The sequence below is a fragment of the Astatotilapia calliptera genome, chromosome 2 (assembly GCF_964374335.1).
Source record: "Astatotilapia calliptera chromosome 2, fAstCal68.1, whole genome shotgun sequence".
Taxonomy (NCBI): Eukaryota; Metazoa; Chordata; class Actinopteri; order Cichliformes; family Cichlidae; genus Astatotilapia; species Astatotilapia calliptera.
The window spans coordinates 13,974,901-13,995,466 of NC_137423.1; the positions used below are offsets into that span (position 1 = coordinate 13,974,901).

At 43.7% G+C, this 20,566-nt stretch overlaps 1 protein-coding gene across 1 annotated transcript in view; it reads left to right on the plus strand.

The window, feature by feature from the left end:
• Positions 1-649: 649 nt before the first annotated feature.
• The window catches only part of fat2 (FAT atypical cadherin 2), a 98,006-nt gene continuing 78,089 nt past the window's right edge, over positions 650-20,566 (plus strand). Inside the window, exons 1-2 of the mRNA XM_026185187.2 lie at positions 650-861; positions 16,427-19,693. Coding sequence (XP_026040972.2) covers positions 16,435-19,693 — 3,259 coding nt within the window. The 5' untranslated portion in view covers positions 650-861; positions 16,427-16,434. The remainder of the gene's footprint in view (positions 862-16,426; positions 19,694-20,566) is intronic.

Below are 20,566 nucleotides of genomic sequence, written 5' to 3' on the forward strand. Positions count from 1 at the left end.
GCTGAGTTCCTCTGTGTCAGGCTCTGAGGTGGAGATTATTATTGGTGCCTTTATTTCATCACATCTGGATTATAGTTAATCACTGTGTTGTCTTTACCAACCTCCCAGGTTGTTCAGAGTGCTCACATTCAGACTTGCTGCCCATCAACCCATCAAGCCCACTTTAAGATTCTGCTATCGACTTTCAGACCTCTGCATGGACAATCACCAGAGTACATCAATGAGCTTTTACATCCAAACCTCCTCAGCAGGTCACTGAGGTCACGTGATCAGTGTCTCAGATCTGTGGATTAAACAGAAAGTGTTATCGAAATGTTTTACTGAATTCTGGGTTTGGCTGAAGGTCTGTGAGCTCTGTCCTCAGATTTGTTTTTACCCTTCAGGAAAAATCATATTTGCAATAAGAGAAATGTTAAAAATGAAGAGACTGGATGTACAGGATCAGAAACACACACATATGCACTCACCACAGAGGCTCAGTGCTGGCTGAGGCCCAAAGGCCTGAACCCACAGGCAAAGAAAGGGGGGGCAGCCCACGATCTGGGCACATGGAGGGTGTGTGTGTGTGTTGCACTGACAGAGAGGAGGGACAGTGCAAGAAGTGGGTGGAGATGAGATCCTGAGGGAGTGCTGAGGTGTGTGTCTGGTGCAGATCCTCTGAAGGCGCTCAGGCTGAGACTCACTCCTGTAACTCTGCATGTTTGTACACTCGTCTTCTTTTTCTCATGAACTTTGCACCAAACTGTGATGGGAGGACGACGGCTGTCGCCGTGCGAGCAAAGGATTTCTTTTAAAGTTTCCGAAGCGTGACGGGAGAGGAGAAAGAGGAATTCCTGGAAAAGACGTCTAACTGGACGTCAGGTAAGGTTTCCACGCTGCTTGCTGTTTATTGTGAAGAATAATACCACTATTTAGCACCTCAGTGTCACAAAACAGTAGCCAGGAGGAGCTTTAAACAGGACAGAGGAGCTGAAAACTACATGAAGCTCACATGTGAGAAAAGTTCAGTTTTTGCTTCAGTTTTAAAGCACATGTAGGTTTTCTCCGAGGGGAGGATGTCTGAGGTTTAACACAGAGAATAAATGACACGTTTTAGAAAAGAGATGAAAGTGTGAGTGTGTGAAGTGTGTGATCTGACAGGTTTCGCTCCGAGCGTTTGTATGGGAGGAGAGTGAAGGAGCACATGTCAGCGCATGCAGGCTGACGTCCTGAGCTTCAGCCAAAGTTTCTCGGCCTTGTCTTCATATTTGTCCTCAAGCTGATTTACTGTATGAGCAGTTAAATCAGCCTCTGCAGTGCGCTAATAATTTGATGGTTTTGAAATAAGGGTTAGAAGGCGCTGAGGTGCTCCCGTATCCGCCTGCAGGGTCTGCCTGCAAACTGAGTCATGGTGTTTGAAACCGATGGAGGCGAGATAACCTTTAAGGACAAAAACACATAACTTCTCTAAAAGCACACTTTCCCTTTTGCCCTGAACCTGGCTTGACCTCACAGAGTCTGTGTTGTGTCCAGTTGTAATTTGGCTGCCGTGACCCTGGAGAACAGCTGTATCTCCTTCTTGTTCTTCTTCTTCTTTTGTTCGATGCCTTAGCGGATTTGGAACAGCAGCTTGTCTGCCCGTTCTCTGGTCGGCATGTTTGACTTGGTAAGGATTTTACCCTGGATACACCTGGAGCCAGGCCGGCACATGCTGTATGTTAGCTGGTGATCCTGTCAGAGGTGGAGTAACCAGATGCCACATCTCTGATGGGATGTAATAGATTTACTAGAAATCTAGTAAATGGAGTTTCGTGTTTTTTAGGAGTGGATGTTCTGCTGGTATTTCAAAGCCAAGCGCTCCGTCTGGACCAATGGGTCATTTCTCCAGGGCCATTTAATGACAGCGTTGATAACACGGTTGTAATGACTTGTTGAGATAAAGACGTAGCTGGAAGGGTGGCTGAAACTACCCGCCATAAATGAGAGATGGATAGTTAGCTGGGAGCTATTAGTCCAGCCTGCTGGGCTCTTGATGGGACTGAGCTAATGTCTCACAGAAGATTACACAGGATCAAAAACCAGTGCTGAGAGGGCAAAATGAGGTTACATGCACCCTGATTCAAACACACACATGCCTACCAGAGCAGCGACACACTTCTCCTCCTCTTCCTCACCAAGTCCGAACGAGCCTGATTGACTGATAGCTGCTGCCTGTTAGCATCCTGTGGAACTTCTGTAAATACAGTGCTGTGAGGCAAGAGTGACCCTGTGTGATTTAAACAGTCCCGCAACCTCACATCACATGACTCATACCTTCACACAGTGGCTTCGTACCTGTTCAGGTGATCTGTTTTGGTAAACGCTGGGTGCAAAGGGGTTAAAAATGTCTCTCACAGCCACTGTAACACACACACACACACACACACACACACACACACACACACACACACACACACACACACACACACACACACACACATATCTGTGACGTGAGAGTTTTTATGAGGGCCTTCAGTGGTGCAGCGCCACATCTCTCACAGATGCTCCACCAGTAAAAGCTTTGATTGTAAAACAGAGCTCGAACAGAGTTTAACAGCAGCATGTAAAAGCTGTGGCTGTCGGGCGTGGGTGGGAGGGGAGCTGCTCCTAAACAAGGAAAAATGTCTTATTTTGATCACAGATGTCGTTAGTCTGCAGACAGAAAAGGACATGAAGGAAAAACGTGTGATTGTGCAACGCTGCAGTAACGTTCAGTTTAAAGGAAAAAAAACAGGTTAGTGTACTTGGGGCAGATTTTTGGCAAATTAAATAAAAGTGCACACAGTCGTGGGGGCTGGTCGAGTGTCAATCACATGATTTTTGAGTCATTAGGACAGCAGATAGCTGAAAAAAACTCTGAAAATTGCAGGTACTGCTATAGTTTAGTCAGACTTTTCTCCAAAGGTTGATTCTGTTCATCTGGACGTAGCGTTTTGTGGGAGAAACGTTTCGTCACTCATCCAAGTGACTTCTTCAGTCTCAGCTGACTGCAGGTTTCCCCAATCCCCAAAACAGTACATGTGCATAATGACTGAAACCAGCCCACTGAAGGAACAATGGGCTGGGAGGTCACCTTCATCATAATTATGCAAATTCTCATGACCATTGATCAACAACCACTGATCAATGACCACTGATCAATGACCACTGATCAATGACCATGAGTACCATTCACAGAGAGTTGGGGAATGGCTGCAATCACAGCACTGTAAGATGGTGAAAGATGTACCCTTAGGCCCCCTCCTCGATTCAGAGATGGTCTTTCCCTTTTCACGTAAATGGCCTCCTTGACTCTCCTGGACAGATGTACAGATGTGTACATCCTGGACAGCCTGCCTTTTGAATGCAAAATAATGCATTCTGGGTAAACTTTGAGGGGTCGTGTTCAGTGGGATAGGTGTCTGAAAAAGGTTCATTTTTACCAACACATGATAGCAGCTGTTATCCATGAACCCTCATTAAGTTGCGAAGGCTCAAAAATAAAAATAAAACCTTCAAAGGCTCCAAACAGTAAAAAGATTTGGAGGTAAAAGTTTGCATGGCTTCATTAAATATGTTAAAGATAGTGTAGGTCAGGTGGGGAAGCTCTGGTTGATTTATCAATCTTTGAACTTCTCTGGCCGTGTCAGCGCACTGTGACCACACGTGTGTGTGTGTGTACTTGAATAAAGCTCATTTGATTTGGTGGACACACACAGCCCAGTTTGACGTTGCATGATCCTGACCACTAAAACCAGAAAAACCTCTGAAAATGTTAACATTTAATAAACCACCAGTTATAAAACTGAACAGTAGAGCTCAGATTTTCCACATCCAGCCTGTTTAGTGTCTCTCTCACAGAAAACTGTCTCCGCGCAGCAGGCCAGGCCACCTTACTTTGCCCGGTATGGCAGGCCGAGGCTGATGTCCGGACCGCAGCTCTCATCTGCCTTTGGTCACGATCACCTATGACTCAGAACGGTGAGGAGTCCCACGTGTACGCTGAACCGGGGAAGATTGGACGTTTCTCTTTGAAACCCCCTGCTGAGGTTAGCGTCTCTGCTTTTGTTGTAGAGCAGAGCTCAGAGTAAAGGTCGGACACATTTCTGATCAAACCCAGAACATTAAATCATTTCACTCACTCTTTCCTCAACTCCTTATTTCTGACGGACTCTCCGTTTGAGGTTTCACTCACAGATGTCGGTCATCGAGGCCGGGTTAAGTCCTACCACACTGTAACTCACTCAGATATAACCGTTCAGCTAAAGGCCTCCACGCTCCAGCTTCACTCTGGGTGTGAATGGGGTTAGTTTGGAGGCCATGACCTTTCCAGACAGAGGTCACCATTGTAGCCTCACCCTGACGAAATCCAGCATCTGAATTTCAGCTGTGAAAGCTGCTTAAAGGGCTTAACATCTGCTTTTTAAGTTAAACACACCCCAGAAAGGCCCAGACTGCTGATTTTCATCAGATTACTGTGAGGAAGCTGGACTTTCAGCTCAAATAAAAAAACAAGCTGCCCTGCCACGAAGCTCACAGAGTAACGTTACTCTCAGCCTCATTATAAAGTCCCCCTAATAAAGCCCCGAAGCACTAATTTATATATGAGAACAGGTGAATAATTTGGGATGGTGACTGGAGCTGACCGTGCAGGGGTCAGGGGTCACAGTCATTGAGCTCTGCTAACGATCACGCAGGAAAAAAGCTATAAAGCGAGAGCAGAGCTGTGAGGCAGCTTCCATCAAAAAGAAGAAGTCATGGGGGTGGGGAGTCAGTCAGTCATACCTCCGACTGGCAGATGCCCAAGAGCCCGATTTTAATTGGTACCTGGAAGTAGGAGCGCATACAAGAGCAGCTGTCTGTTCTTATTTGAGTATTTTTTCACTTCATACCTCAACAGCCCTCAAACAGCGGAGCACGTTTCACTTCTCCTGTGAAGGTCCAAAAACACTCTGCAGACCTCTGGCTGTAAAAGAAAAAAGCTGACTGACACTTAACACCATGTAGAGTTTAAAGCCCTCCTAACCTGACACGTGGAGCCATCCTGCACCTGGTTGGTCCCTGAACTTAACCCGAGGTCTTTACAGATCTACGTGATGGAGGGATCTCTGTTCTGGTTTTGTCCTCTGAGGAATAAATCCAGTTGACCAAATGTGTCACACTGACAGAGTCTGCACTGTGTGCTGGTAGAGTCTCGATCAGTCGGACTGTTTCAGGAAACTGAGATGTCTGAATAGCAGAGAGGATGCAGGTGAAAGACAGAATCGCGTGTAAAGACGGGGCATGACTTCATGAGAAAACACAGCGTATGTATGAAAGCACCAATAATGCTGCACGTTACTGAGACAGCAAACAGATAAACTGCAGCTGCACGTGGCCGACAGGGTGGCTGTGGAAGTTCTGCCTTGTTGATAATCACTGATCACTGTGGGGTTGGCTGGTATTCGCTCTTCTTCATAGTCAGTTTCAAGTTCCAACAGGTTTGGCTTCATTGAATCCAACATTACAGTTAGGACTAGCTTTGCAGCGTCTGAGTGTCGGCCTCATTCTGGGCCACAGTCCAAGCTTCTGGAGGTTTATTTAAAGTCATGAGCCAGTGGTCGCTCTGCTGTCTGCTGCTTCATGAATGTAAACGTGAACCAAGCTGCACATTTTCACTTTTCAGAACAGTTAATCAATAATAACCTATGGTTTTTCCCTGATTGTTGGGGTTCTCTCTGCATTACTCTAGGTCTTTACCCACAGAATAACGTACTTTGGTGCAACTGCTGTTGTGATTGAAATAAAACTGAATTGAACTGAAACTGCCAGCCAGAGTCGGCGAGAGCCTTTCCCGTCATCTGTCCATCCACGACTAACAACAATCACTCTCGGCGATGGTCATGTTCGAGATGGTGTTCGTCATTTTTACAGCAGTAGCCTGTGAACTGTGACAGATCCATACCTGGACGATTCCTCTGAAATCACCTCACTAATCTGTCTGAGATGAGCCTGTAGGTGTTTTCGCATCAGAAACTATGAAATGATTGTGTGAGGGACACACACTGTGCATAGATGTTCTGCAAACAGCAGGCATTTCAAATGGCTGCTGACAATTTGCAAACAGTGCACCAATACAGGGATTAGCGGGGATTATAATGGACAACTCTTCAGGATTAATAAGAAGACCTTGAATCCCCTCTGAGGAAACTGGACCTGGCGTCGATGTTATTTTAAATGTAACTTATGATTCATGAGACATCTTCTTGTTTCATGTGCTGCGCTCTGATTGCTGTTCTTCATCAATTTTAAAACTCTTTCCATCATTAAGCTGCAACGATGTGCTGCAGAGCTGCACGTGTCACAGAGCATAAAGCGACCTTTCGTCTGAAGGCGAGCAGCTGCTGGAGCACCTCATTGTCAAATTTGACATTTGGGGCTGATTTTGCTCTTAAAGGAGGAGGAAGACATTCTTTACGCTTTGCAGTCATCAGATCTTAGGTGTTTTTTTCACCTTAAAACAAAAATGAGTACTTAATAAAGTGGCAGCGGGCGAAGCCTCCCCATCCATCACGGTCCGGCGCTGCAGCCCAGACTCATTACTGTGTGAGATTGTCCCAGTGTAACGACCCTCTGTTGTTCTTTTTAATGGCTACCAAGGAAATTGAACTCTGCAATTATGCAAATGAAGATGAAAGTCTGAAAGTAAGTTGAGTTTCTGGCAGAGGAAAACATGCCGCTGTGCCTCGGCCCAGACGACTGAGCGCATTAAAGGATAAAAACTTCAAACCGCATTCTTAGTGTTTGTGTGGCTTCAGAAGAAAAAGGCCGCCACGTTACCGGCTCACTGATGTGCAGCTGTGGGCATGCTGGGACACTGGGTGATTAGTGTCAGTAAGTGATTTGTACTCAGCTAATTACTGATTGGTGGCACAGGTGAAATAACGTGAGCCAATCAGGCTTAAGCTTCAGTTTGAACTGTCTCCAGCTTCCTGCCTGAGCTTTCGGCTGTGCCGAGTTTGCTCTGCACAGAGCTCAGCTGTTTGTCAATAATAAGAACGATCATTTTTAGCTTTAACACAGCGGTTGCTTTGTGAAGCTTTCACTGATTTCTCATCCTGAATTTGTGCACTTGTCATGGCCTCGTATTTATATGTAAACAAGTACAACATAAATCAGGTAAAAACTGCTGATGGGAACTGTTCTCAGACTTAAATACATGGTTTTGTGTATATTTCTGAACCTGCATCCTGTCGGGGTCTCAGCAGGACAAACCTCCGACCTGCTGAGCCTCTCTGTCCGTTTCCTCCGTGCGCCATTAGCAGATGTCCCACACCTGGACCGAACAGGTCGACTCACCATAACCAACACTGGATCCAGCTTTTAGATACGGGATGGCAGTGATAGGTTTGTCTGAACTTTGTGTCTGTTTAAACTTCCTGGATGAATTAACAAACCTCCACGGGAGCTCTAATATCTAACTTTACTTATGTTAATTGAACACTAGAAATGATCGTAGGTCTGCTTATTATGGGCCTAAAGTCAGCTAAAAAGGCTCCCGTGCTGTGCATGCAGTGAGACTAAAGCTCTATGTGTACCTGGGTTTGTAGTATAAATGGATGATTTAGCTGTTAGAGAAATAAATAAAACACTGTTTTCATTTATGGAAGTGAACCTCAGCTCTGTGAAACACCTACACCTCAGCAACTCCTTTATGTGAAGACTGGGATATTAAATTTCAGGGCCCTCGTCTCTGCTCGCTTTTTTCAGAATGGGGGTGTAATCACTGACAAAAAGCAGGAAGTGGGTTGGTGGGATTAATACACTCACAGAGGGAGCAGGAGGAAGAATAATGCCAGATAGTTTCCAGTGACAAAAGGAAAACCCTGAGATCCTTTCACTCGCTCTGCGTTTCACTGCAGTTTCCTGGAGGAGAAGCTTTTGTACAAACATATGGCCGTAATTATTGTGCTCTTCAGGCTGAAACAATGTGCCCTGCCCTCCTGTTATAAAATACCCTCAGGTTTTCACAGCCAGACTGGCAGCTCTGCGGATCCATGATTCAACTTGTTGCAGGAGTCGTCACACAGGAAACAAACTACTACCTTCACGCTCAGTGAAGTGACTCATGTTCAGCTCCTCGTAGCATGGATGAGTAAGAACATAAGAGCAAAAGGCTTAATTTATAATAAAACTGAACTAGACAGAGCAGGCTGGAGGAGGGTTCCACTTTATGCAGGAAGTCAGACTATAAGAATAAACCATTTTTAGAAACGTATCACTTTTCAAAGCAAAACGAGGCCTGAAAAAGAGAAAAGTGTGACGTATTTCAAGGATGAGGCCTCATGTAGTTTTTTTCTTTCCTTGAACAGATGAGTCAGATTTAATTTTTAATTTAATTTTTAATTTTGAATGAGTCTGAGACGGTCATGATCAGTTCAGGAGGAGATAATCTCCATGTGAGGACACTTTGTTCCTCTCACGCTCCCTCTGCCCAGTATATCTGGATTTTTTTCCAGAGGCCTGTGGCAGTTCTATGAATCCAGATTCAGTGATAAGACCCGCCAGCTTCCTTGTGTCTGATGGTGTGGAGGAAGTCATCTGGTTTCAGGAACTGTTTACTCTGACATGCAGCTGAAACCTTTAACTGAGTTTTCTACAAAATGCCCTCAAAGTGGATCTCTTATTTCTTTCTATGACTTTTCCAAAGCAGCTTTGCATGATTAATAGTTCAAAATAATCCTTCTTTGTGCCCCACAGCTCCTCCTCATTATTAATAAAGCTCTTTCAGCTCTGATTGGCTGCCCCCTGCTAACAGAAGTTTTAAACAGCAGGTAGGTGACGAGACCACATTAGAGAAACCTGCTCTATGTGACATCATCCAGAGCTTGGAGTGATAAAATGAGTGTTTGTATTACAGCACATCATCAGAAACATGTTAACGTCAGCATGAACCACTGGGACTCAGAGTTTTTTACATGAATGCAAATTATTCCGATTTTAAATCGGCGTGTTGAAAGGTTGCCCAGTTTGAGTTTTAAGAAGTGTTTGTGTCAGTTTAACTGAGCAAACGTTGTTGATCAATTGATTTTTTTTTTGCTTTATACTGTGTTGCCAGGAAGTTTACATCTGATAAAATGCGAGGAAATTTAAGATGAAATGAAAAGATTATGCTAAAAATAAAAACCGAGACACAGCAAAGTCGAGAAAAAATAACAAAGATCTTACAGATTGCTGAAAAAATGTACCAGCATGCACAACTGTGTTGAACTTAGCACTGCAGATAAGATGCACATCAGGCCTCTGTGCTAAAAGTGCTGAACAGAGGCGGCGACCATTAAAGACAGGAAGCTGTCTTTGACCCCATCCAGCTCGCACTGACTGACGGGGCGGGACCAGGATGCAGATGCTGCTCTGTTTGAGCCCTGAGCCATAGGGGTGATGTGGAAATGTAAGCCATGCATTTGTTTGTGCCCCAAAATGAGGTCTGAGGGGGAAGCGCTGAGCTCACTGAACGGACAGTTTGCCATTTCCTGTGCAATGGGGCCGTTTGCTTTCAGAGCAGATCATCTCTCACATTCCTTTAAGTGATTTTCGCTCAAGTTCTGCTAGGATTTTGAATCCACATGGAATTAAATTGTACCTGAGGTGTTCTTACTGATCAAAGAGCTGAGAACTTGTGGTCCTCCTCATGCATTTGCCCTTCTCCCTGACCTGCGCTTCTGTGAAGGATGACATGTATTCCTTCATTTCCTTTGCCTGTAAATTTCAACCAAAAGCACTCCGTGTGTTTTTTAAACCTTAGTCTGTTAGAAATAAGACAGCTTAAATCATCAGCCCAGAATGCACTACAGATCCAGCGTGCACGCTATCCTTCGCAGGTCAAAATGTATGTTAAACATTTACAGTTTATGGCATCCTAAGGCCCACACAGTGGTCCGTTTATCCAGTGTTTGATAAAACAGAGCACCAGTGCCACTGCAGCCCTCTGAGCAGTGTGTATGAACGCGTGCTGATGAAACAAATCATCCTGATTTGTGAGGTTCATTACAGGCCAGCTCAAAGCTCATTAGATTCAAATGGATTTCATAATGTTTTCCAGTTTCCCAGCGAAGGTCGAATCCATCTTCGTCTCCCTGCTTTGGTCCTTTTTATTTCACCACTAGATGAAGAAGCATTAGATTCCTCCTGTGACTTTTAATGTTCCCAAACTGTGTTCAATACTCTAATATGCAGTAATATCAATATGCAGGTGCAGACTGGCACAGAGCAGACTACAGTCGTACGTAAACTCCTTCAACAAGACGTGTTTATTAATCACTCTTTAATAACTAATTTTTAATAGAATACCTGGCCTACTAGTTTCTCCAAAAAAATGCTAAAATTCAAATCCTATTAGAGGACATGCTTGAACCTAAATCTGCATGATCAGGGAATTCCTGTTTTATGCTCAAAATTCCTCTTTAAAAAACACGTTACTCTACGTCCCCATGCACGTGGTTTAAATTTGTATATCTATTTGTATTTGACTGTCTCTAAGTGCTGCTGTACAAATGGTAAATATAAGACTTATCTTGTTTTATCTTATACTAAAAAATTATATTATATATTTATTTGATAAGATTGCTTTAACCTTGAAATATTCAAACTGGACTAAATGAACATGTAAATGTTTAGATTTGACTGACATGAGGCTGAATCAAACAGCTTTGTCTGAGAACACAACGCTTTGCTTTGATGTGAAGATAAAAAATAATAATATATATAAAGACATTATGCATGTGTATAGTGAGATGTTCAAGGGCCTTTTAATAATAAAGGAGAAATTAAATAGAAAAAACAAACACTGAAGAAGAGTCAGGCACATGACGGGAAATCAGATTCAGGCTTCTCCTTAAAACTTATCATAGAAACTAAAGCAGTGAAACGGGCACGTCTGCTTTCACCTCAGCTGAGCAGGTAACACTTTATAATACTGCTCCGACTAAGGGCTTAATTCTCCTGTAATTTATGTAATTATATTTACTTACAAATAGTTAAAGGTAAGACCAGGGGCGATTCTAGGATCAGAGCTTTGGGGGTGCTGAGCACCCAGAGAGCTGCCCATCCAGGCAAGGTAAACTTTCCTCATCACGATGAGACTTCTTCCCTGTCTCTGTCAGTCCCTGCATCCTTAAATGTCTCCCGTTGTCCCGAGTTCCCTCTGACTGTCCCCTTGGTGCATTTAAACCCCTGGTCCTCCCTGTCCTCGTCCTCTGTTGTCTTCATCTCCATTATCAGTCATCACAATTTTACCATCTCTGTGCAAGTCTGCAAATTTCTTTATTAAATCATAAGATTCTTAAATTCATCAAGTCTCTCTGTGCCTGGGTCCTCGTCACAAAACATGACATCACTGTTTTGTACATTTTAACACAATTTAATCCCCACATTTGTGAAAGAAAAGCAAAACACTTTTTTGGAAAGTCTGTAACAAAACCATCAAATCTGATCAAGGTTATTTAAATGCTGCAAAAGAAGAATGGATTGGAATTTTTAAAAAATACATATACTAATAATTGATGGCATTCATATAGCAGGGCCCTCAAAGCACTTTACAATTCTGGTAGAGGCAGGTACACTTGGTGACAGAAGCGAGGCTGCCATATCGCGCCATCGGCCCCTCTGGCCATCACCAGTAGGCGGCAGGTGAAGTGTCTTGCCCAAGGACACAACGACCGAGACTGTCCGAGCCTGGGCTCGAACCGACAACCTTCCGGTTACAAGACGAACTGCCAACTCTTTGAGCCACGATCGCAGTTTCCTAACCTTAATTACTGCGGGATAATAATGAATGATGCTCACTGTGAGTAAAAAGTAAGCTGGGTGCATTTTTTGGACAGAGATTCACTTTTAAAGTGTATTATAATACAATAGAGATACATAAAAATACACTCCAAAAATAGAAGAGTCCTTGAAATGTACAAAATATTATTAAAAAATGTAAAAAAACTGAGACACCTTAGCTTCTGGTACAATGTATACAATGTATGAAAAGATCTTTACTGCAGATACTAATATGGCTCTGCAGATTTTTTCTTTTCTTTTATCCTCTGCCGCCTCAGCTTGAGGTTGGCAAATCTGTCTATCACATTTTGGTGTTCAAGTCTCTCAAGCATCTCTTTCTCAACTGACATCACAGCCAGGTGCTGGAGTCTGCTTTGACCCATGGTCCTTCTCAGCCAGGTATGGAGCTGACTCAAGACACTAAAAGACCTCTCACAGCTCCAGCTGCTAACTGGGTTTGTTAGGACAACCTGAATAACAGTTTTCAGTTTGGGGAAGATCTGATTATCCAGAAGATTGTACAATGTTAACATATCTGGAATGGCACCAGCCTCACTCTTGAGCTTCAAAAAGTCTCTGGCAACCGTGACTTCCTCTGACTTAAGCTCAATATGGTAATGCAGTGCCAGGGCTGACAACCCAGTTTGTTTTGCAGACTGTGTATAGCAGCTTTAATCCGGTTGTTCAGTCTGACGTCACTAGCCGTGTCTGGGTCTAAACTCCGCTGCAGGTCCATATATCAAACGATCACTATGGCATTACTGAGAGTTGAAAAACTGTCTAAAGTCTTTCATCTTTAATAAAATGATCAGCGTTCTGCTCTACCAGGTGTAACAATTGAGTTTAACATCCAGGCATCCATGAAAATGGAATTTATGACATTTAACGGAGTTAGAAGTTAGCAGGGAGTTAGCTCGCTAGCTTCTATCTAAATACAATATAGCATGTCCTGACTGCGGGGTTTTGGAAACAAATTAAAACGTAGCCTACAGCTCTGTTATCACTTCCAGCATAAATGAAGACAGAAAACTAAACAGCAGTGACGTTTGTAGGGTTACTGAAGTTGGGCTAGCTTGTAGCTTTTCCAACTATTTATTTATAAGTGACTTATGTATGTATGTATGTATATATATGTATATATTGTACTATTCTTAGTTAGCGTATTGTCTGTCTTGTCTTAATGTTGGTTTAAAATGGAGCACTGTAACAAAAAATAATTTCCCCCAGGGATCAATAAAGTATTCTGATTCTGATTCTGATATAAAGATGTGCTACGTGACAGCTAACGACACAGCTATGTTAGCATAATATAAACAAGCTAACTTTTTTTCCACTCTATAAAAGTTAACGTGAGTGTTGTCGGTGGTCAGGAACAAATGTAATCGCATGGCAGGATGCTGTAAAAGGACCAAACTTCAGCCAGGAGAACAACTGAGATAATCCATCCACAATACGAGGTTAGTCATTCATATACTGCTGCATGGGCTGGGCTGTAGTTACATCCTAAGGTTTTAAAAACTGAGCTTAAATAAATGATTAGCGGTAATAAAAGCCTAATAAAAAAGAAGTCCTCTCTCAGTTTACTTTTAACCAAAAGGCAAATAAACAAACCACATGTACATCTAATAAAGGATACAAATATTGAAACACTGATCCAACATTATCCTTTATTGATGGATCATTTGATTTTACACTTTTACCTGAATGTGGCTCCTTTTTTTGAAAAAACTACCTCATATCCATTATGAACCTGGCTGTCTCTCTGTACACAAACAAACACACACACACAACAGGAGTTATAAGGTTAATGGGCATCCAGTCAGTTAGCTAGTTAGTACCTTGGGTTCAATATCGGCACATATGACAAAATAACCAGTTTCTCTCATTACATTTAAAACAGGACGGTGGTAACAACAGTAGGCTGCGGACAATGTTACGTTTTACATTTTAAATAGGCTGCATACATTTAAATGGGAGCAACAGGACGGTCAAATGTTGCTGATTTTACTACAAAGCAGGACGGATTGTAGGGTAGCAAACATAGTCGGAAAACACGTTTTCAACACTGCAGGTTACCTGGTGTAATATTTTTCAGCTAAAAAGAAACATGGCCTGACTCCTACCTAACTATATAAAGAGTAACTGAAGGTTAAAGGCAGCTAACATGTCCTGTTTTAAGCCAGGCACTTACACCTCTGCTCCGCTGCGTCTCAGCCACCATCGCTCTGGCAGCAACGGCGCTAGAGCCCGAGCAGGGGAGAGCTGGAACAAACCACTTTGGGAGGGGGGAGGGGTTATCTATACTTTTGTTGTTAAAATGTTCCATCTCAATTACGTACTGTATGCTTTTTATATTTTTAGTAGTGTGTCCCACAAACAGCAAATATTGTCAAAAAAAAGTAAGAAATCTTTGGGGGTGCTTTGATTCATTTTGGGGGTGCTGAAGCACCCTCAAAAATGGGCTAAAATCGCCCCTGGGTAAGACCATTTAAATAAGGAGGTAATAAGTCAGGTTTTAAGTAAGTAAGTTTTAGCGCTTGCGTAACAATATTTCCCAGTTTTACATTATAAGCATGCTTTTACAGGAAAAGAGACATTTGGACTGTGATTATAAAAATAAAGATGTCCCAAAATGTCCACATTTCCAGGCAGCATAAATATTCTCGGTGGAGAGATCAGCGATCTGTGAGGTGTCCTAAAAAAGTCAAGTCAAACCCTGAAGCAGTGCATCTAAAATGTGCCGGTCACAAAATAGACGTGAGCACCAGAAAAAAATGATGGTGCAGAAAGCCTGGCTAAATTACAAAACACCTTGCCTCTCTTTTGAATTCCAAGCTGTGACGTTGGCGTTTGTAATCTGATCAACTGTCACCATGTGAGTGGAGATAACACCCCTCATACCTGTCACCGTCCAGTGAAAACTCCAGCGCCAGCCTACCTGGAGACTCGGGACCAAACCATCAGCGCGTCCGGGAGTGCTGTTTTCCTAAACCCACATGAGTGTGAGATCGTGTGAGATACTGGTATTCATAACTTTCTGCCACAATAAGGCATCTTTTGTCTTGCCCTTTTGTGTGTTCAGATTTGTTGGATGAACTGTCAGAGACGCAGTGAGGATGGTGTGGGCATCCTCATTATTTTCCAGATTCCTTGGACACATCAGACTCTTTGTACTCCTCTAAATAAAGGGAGCTTCACTTTTAAAGCAGTTGTGTGATTCATGGTTTTAGGTCATTTGTGAGTTACTTTTAGCTTTTTGTGTCCTGATGGGGTTGATCTTTCTGCCAGCACGCCGTGTACACACCATCAATCAGAGGCTTGGACCACATGGACATGATGAACCACAGGAAAACATTAGCATAGGTAGATATGGCGATTCCAGAGATGCTGAAGAGTTATGCTACAATGCTGATGTATGGAAACATGGATTAGGTTCAGAAGGATATTGTGGGTCATGATTTTGAAAGACAAACTTTAAAGTGTAAGACAACACTGGCAGTGAAATCCTTAACTTTTGATGTATGTCTTCATCAGATTTGAGTTTTAGGCCTCTACATCATCACGGGGATGTCTTCATCCTAACCCCCTTAAATGATTTCGTTTGTATAAACAAATTGTGAGCAATACATTGGACAAAATGCTGAATGTAGCAAAAATGGAAAAAATCTTTTGATTTTTTTTGCATGATCATCGTCATCATCATCAGGTTTGGTCCAAGTCCATCTTTTCAGAACATGTTCAGCTGCTGCTGCTGTGACTCATTTATGCAGAAAGTGTAAACAGGTTAAAACCACTGTCTTTCCCTAAGGCTAACCTGGTTTAGAGTCTGAAGTTTCCCAGGAAGTCAAAGAGAAAGTAAAAAAAGGAATTATAACTGCACCATATGCCTCCAACCTCCCAACAGACACTGTAGGTCTGTTACTCAGGTCCGTTATTTCTCGCTGCAGCTGGCGCATGAATTGAATCTGATTAAAAAGCATTGTCTTTCAGAACACCTTATAATAAAAGATGCTGTTAAACTGGAAGAATAAAAGACAAAACACATATGTGAGCTTTGTAGAGTTGGACATGAATGTGGGCTGCAGGTAGTGATTGTTGGTTTTATATGTTTAACTTTTTGATCAGGTCTTCCCTGTAAAAGGTTATGGGTGTAGCAGTTTAATGACTCATGCCTCCACGGATAAGTGCTCTCAGTCTCTGAGCCACCCACCATCACCTACCACTCCTCCACACATCGTTGCAATGACTCAAGGCGATTATTGGGACAACTCTGCGCTGCTGATATTCAGCCTCAGAGAAATGATTAGGGGGTATTTGGGCTGCCAACTCTCTGAAAAAGCTTGTTGGCCTGAAACAATCCAGCGTTTTACTGGTTTTACGTTTTGTCAAGACAAGTTAGGACAAGAGTGAGACGCCTCTCCGCAGCCTCCCCTCGGCTGTTGTGTCAATGTGCTTTCTCTGTTGTACTCTTTGTGCTCGAGCTTCAGGGAAGTGATTGGTCTATTTACAAAATAGCTTGGAGTGTACATTTCATGTCTTGTCGTGTGATACAGGCAGCTGTTGTCTCTCCCTAAAGGCTTTTCTTACATGACTTTTATTCTTCTCTTTTCTGTCTTTTTTACAGATGTGAAAATGTTCAAAAAGGGGATTATGATGGCAGCTTCAGGAGCAATCCTTCTTGTTTTTGCCTCAGTCCTCACATGTGTGACAAGATCTGAAGGTAGTTATAGACTGGGAAAAGGCAGTTCTCCTCTGCTGTTTACACACCACCTCTACAACGCTGCCATCAACGAGAACTCAGCCCCGCGGATGTACGTTGAGACGCAGGTGAAGATGGGCATTGAAGTGACAGATCCGCTGTGGGACATCAAGTACAACATCGTCTCAGGTGACGATGACAGCTTCTTCAAAGCAGAGGCAGTCAAAGTCGGAAATTTCTGCTTTCTCAGGATCAAGACGCGCAGCAGCAACTCGGCTCTCCTCAACAGGGAGGTCCGAGACTCGTACACTCTCACTGTGGAGGCAAAGGAAAGCACTTTTGGCTTCGAGGCAATGACGAAGGTCTTCGTCCAGGTGCTTGACACCAACGACTTAAAGCCTCTCTTCTACCCGGCATCGTACAATGTGGCCATCAGGGAGGACGCTCCTCTAAAGTCAAGTGTCACCAAAGTCAGCGCTACAGACGCCGACATTGGGAGCAATGCTGAGTTTTATTATTCATTCACCAGCAGAGCTCATCCGTTTGTTGTTGACCCTTTCACGGGCACGGTGAGCCTCATCAAGAGGCTCAATCACACTCGCGCACAGCGCTACGACCTCACCGTATTAGCAGAGGACAGGACTAAAAAGATATCCGGTGTTCAGAAATTTGGGAATGTCGCCAGGGTCACTGTAAACATACAAAAGATGACCATGGCATCTCCAGTTATCACACCGCCCCCTGAAGCTACAGTGTCTGCAGATGGAAAAATAGATATCAATGTCCATGTGGAGGAAGGAGTTAAGCCAGTGGAATCCCTCAATATCATTGGAGGGGATCCCCACAAGTGGTTTGAGGTAATCCCCTCAGGTGTGCAGGGCAGTGACTTCCAAGTGATCTCTACAAAGAGGATTATCTGGTCTCAGGCTCGTTTTGGGTTGAATCTTTCACTGCAAGCTAAAGACAGGAGCTTGCCAAGTTTCCTCTCTCCAATCACACAAATCCACATTCCAGCCTATCATTACAGCCCACTGGCATTTTTGGAGGACACCTACATTGTGACTCTGAGTGAGTTTTCACCCCCACAGACTCATGTACTTAAGGTTTCTGTCACCTCAGTTCCCTTTAACGTTACCTTTAGTATCAAGAACAATCCAGACACCTCTAACTTTAAGATCAATCCTAAAACTGGGATTATCATAACTACAGGGAAATTTGATTATGAGAGGAAAGATCGATATGAGTTTGATGTAATGGCCAATCACGGTGAAGCTGAAACTCACATCGTGGTGGAGATAACGGATGAAAACGACAACAGCCCAGAGTTCACACAGACATCCTATCAGGCCACGCTGGATGAAAACAGCCCTGTTGGCAGCAGCGTGTTGAAAGTAGCAGCTTCAGACAAAGACAAAGGCAAAAACGGCTTTGTGACTTACGCGATTGCAAATTCAGGCCCTTTGCCTTTTACAATAGATCCATTCACGGGCATCATCTCTACCTCCGAACACTTGGACTATGAACTGATGAAACGGCGGTATCACCTGAGAGTTTGGGCGTCGGACAGCGGCGGCCCCTTCAGTCAGGTCAGCGAAAGCCCTGTGACAATAACTCTGAACAACATCAACGATAACATCCCTCTGTTCGAGCAGGTGGGCTGCAATGTTACTGTACCTCTGGATTTACCTGTGGGACACGAAGTCGCAAAGCTGTCAGCTATTGATTTAGATGAGCTGCAGCAGCTGAGGTATGTCATCGAGTCAGGGAACGAGCTCCAAGTGTTCGGGATCAACTCTGTGACTGGAGTCATTTCCCTGAAACAACCTATCCCTCTGCTGCAGGGTTCATTCACTCTGAGAGTTGTAGCCACCGATGGGAAGCATCACTCTGAAGCATCGGTTGTCAGGGTAACCATTACTAACCGAGGTGAAGATCGAACGCTGCACTGCAAGGAAACTGGCATTGCCAAACAGGTCACTGATAAACTAATCAAGTCAATCAAACCCATTTTAATCAATCAGGAGGAGGACACATTCTCAGATATCCACATCACCAATCGACATTCTCCCAAGTTTGATACAAGCATTCCCAGTTCGATTGATCTCGTCGAGAACCATCCATTAAATTCAACCATTGTTCAGTTCAAAGCAACAGACAACGACTCTGGGTTTAATAGTAAGCTTGTGTACGCCATCTCGAGTGGGAATGAAGATGGCTGTTTCTCCATTGATACGTTCTCTGGTGATCTTCGGCTAGTTTGTCCACTTGACAGAGAGAGAAAGGGGTTCTACATTTTGAACATCACTGTTTATGACTTGGGAATACCGCAAACTTCTGCGTGGAAATTCATTGCCGTTAACATCATGGATGTCAATGACAATCCTCCTGTTTTCGATCAGCCCAGGTACGTGATCCACGTGCCTGAAAACAAAGAGGTGAATTCGGTTATTTTTACATGTCGCACAGCAGACCTGGACTCAGATATGAGTGGTAAAGTCCAGTATTCCCTCCTGACAATGACCGACATGTTCAGGATGGATGAATTCACCGGAGAGCTGATTGTGACGGGTAGACTGGATCGAGAAAGCTCACCCAAGCATGATCTCCTGATTGAAGCAAGAGACCAGGCTACAGTCGGCCCTCAGCTGTTCTCCACTGTCAACCTGGTGGTGATTTTGCAGGATATAAATGACAACCCACCCAAATTTGTGCCCAAAGTGCATAAAATAAAAGTTCCAGAAGATGTTCCTGTGGGCACGCTGCTTGTCTGGGTGGACAGCATGGACTTGGATCTGGGCAGTGGAGGCCTTGTCACCTATAATCTCAAAAACACAGAGAGCGGGATCTTCCATCTCGACTCCTCCACCGGCGCCCTCACCCTCGAGAGAGAGCTGGACTTTGAGAGGCGGCCATCTTACAATCTCACAGTCTGGGCAGTCGACCACGGCCTCCCTCGCTCCTTGTCATCGTCATGCTTCGTGGAGATCGAGGTTCTGGATGTCAATGAGAACCTCCACCGGCCGGTGTTCTCAGAGTTCGTCTATGAAGCTCTGGTAAAGGAGGACTCAGCTGTAGGGACATCTGTGGTAACTCTCACGGCTTCAGACAAAGACCTGGGCAGAGACGGGGTTGTCAGGTACCACATCCATGATGGTTCTGGCTTAGGAGTGTTCACCATTGATGAGGAAGCAGGTAACTAACACTTGGTGATTCAATTTTTGTTGTTGTGATGTTTTTATCTAAAAAGTAGAAAAGCAATGTTAGCAATTTTTAGTCAGATGTGAAGCCTGATCTCGCTCTCATAGTTTAGCTTAGCAGAAAGACTGGGAAAAGGCCTTTGTCCTCTCCAAAGGTTGCACCATTAAATCTCACCTGGTAACACACTAGGTTTCCATATAGAAACAAAGTTTAGGAGCTAAGAACCAATCTGACTGAAAGCCAAAGCTAACCACCTGCTAAATAAAGCACTGTTTAGCAGAGTGTGTCTTCAGTGAAGGGTAAAGATTATAGACTAGTTCTCAGTAGAAAGGTCAAAGGTCAGAACCGTTGTGCTCTGTAAACAGTAATTAGCACTGCAGCATAAATTAAACGGCACAAGTGTTGCATGGTAACATTTGTCTTTTCCACCTCTCTGACACGCCTCGTGCTGCATTGAACTTTACAGCTGTATGCTCATGTGCTCACTCTGATAGAACGGGACGTGTACTTGCTTGAAGAAGCAGTTCTTCGTCTGGGGTTGTTAAAGTAGTTTGTATATTTTTCCATCAGCATATCCTTTGCAGAGGATACCCTGCGACCTTGCAGCGTATCACAATGTATTCCATTGGCCTGCTGCTGTACTTAAGACTCAAATAAAATCAGACTGAATGGCGTTCACTGTGACAAAAGAGTTATGCTGAAATATGTCTTTGTCTCCACGTTGCTGCTTCATTATCTCTCACTTGGGGCATCAACATTTAAACAGCCTCTTCAGACCACTGTGCAGAGGAGTACATTTCCATTGTGTTCAGGCCTCTGTGCGGGCCTCTTTTCTAGCGTATTAAGCTAACACAAATATGTCACACA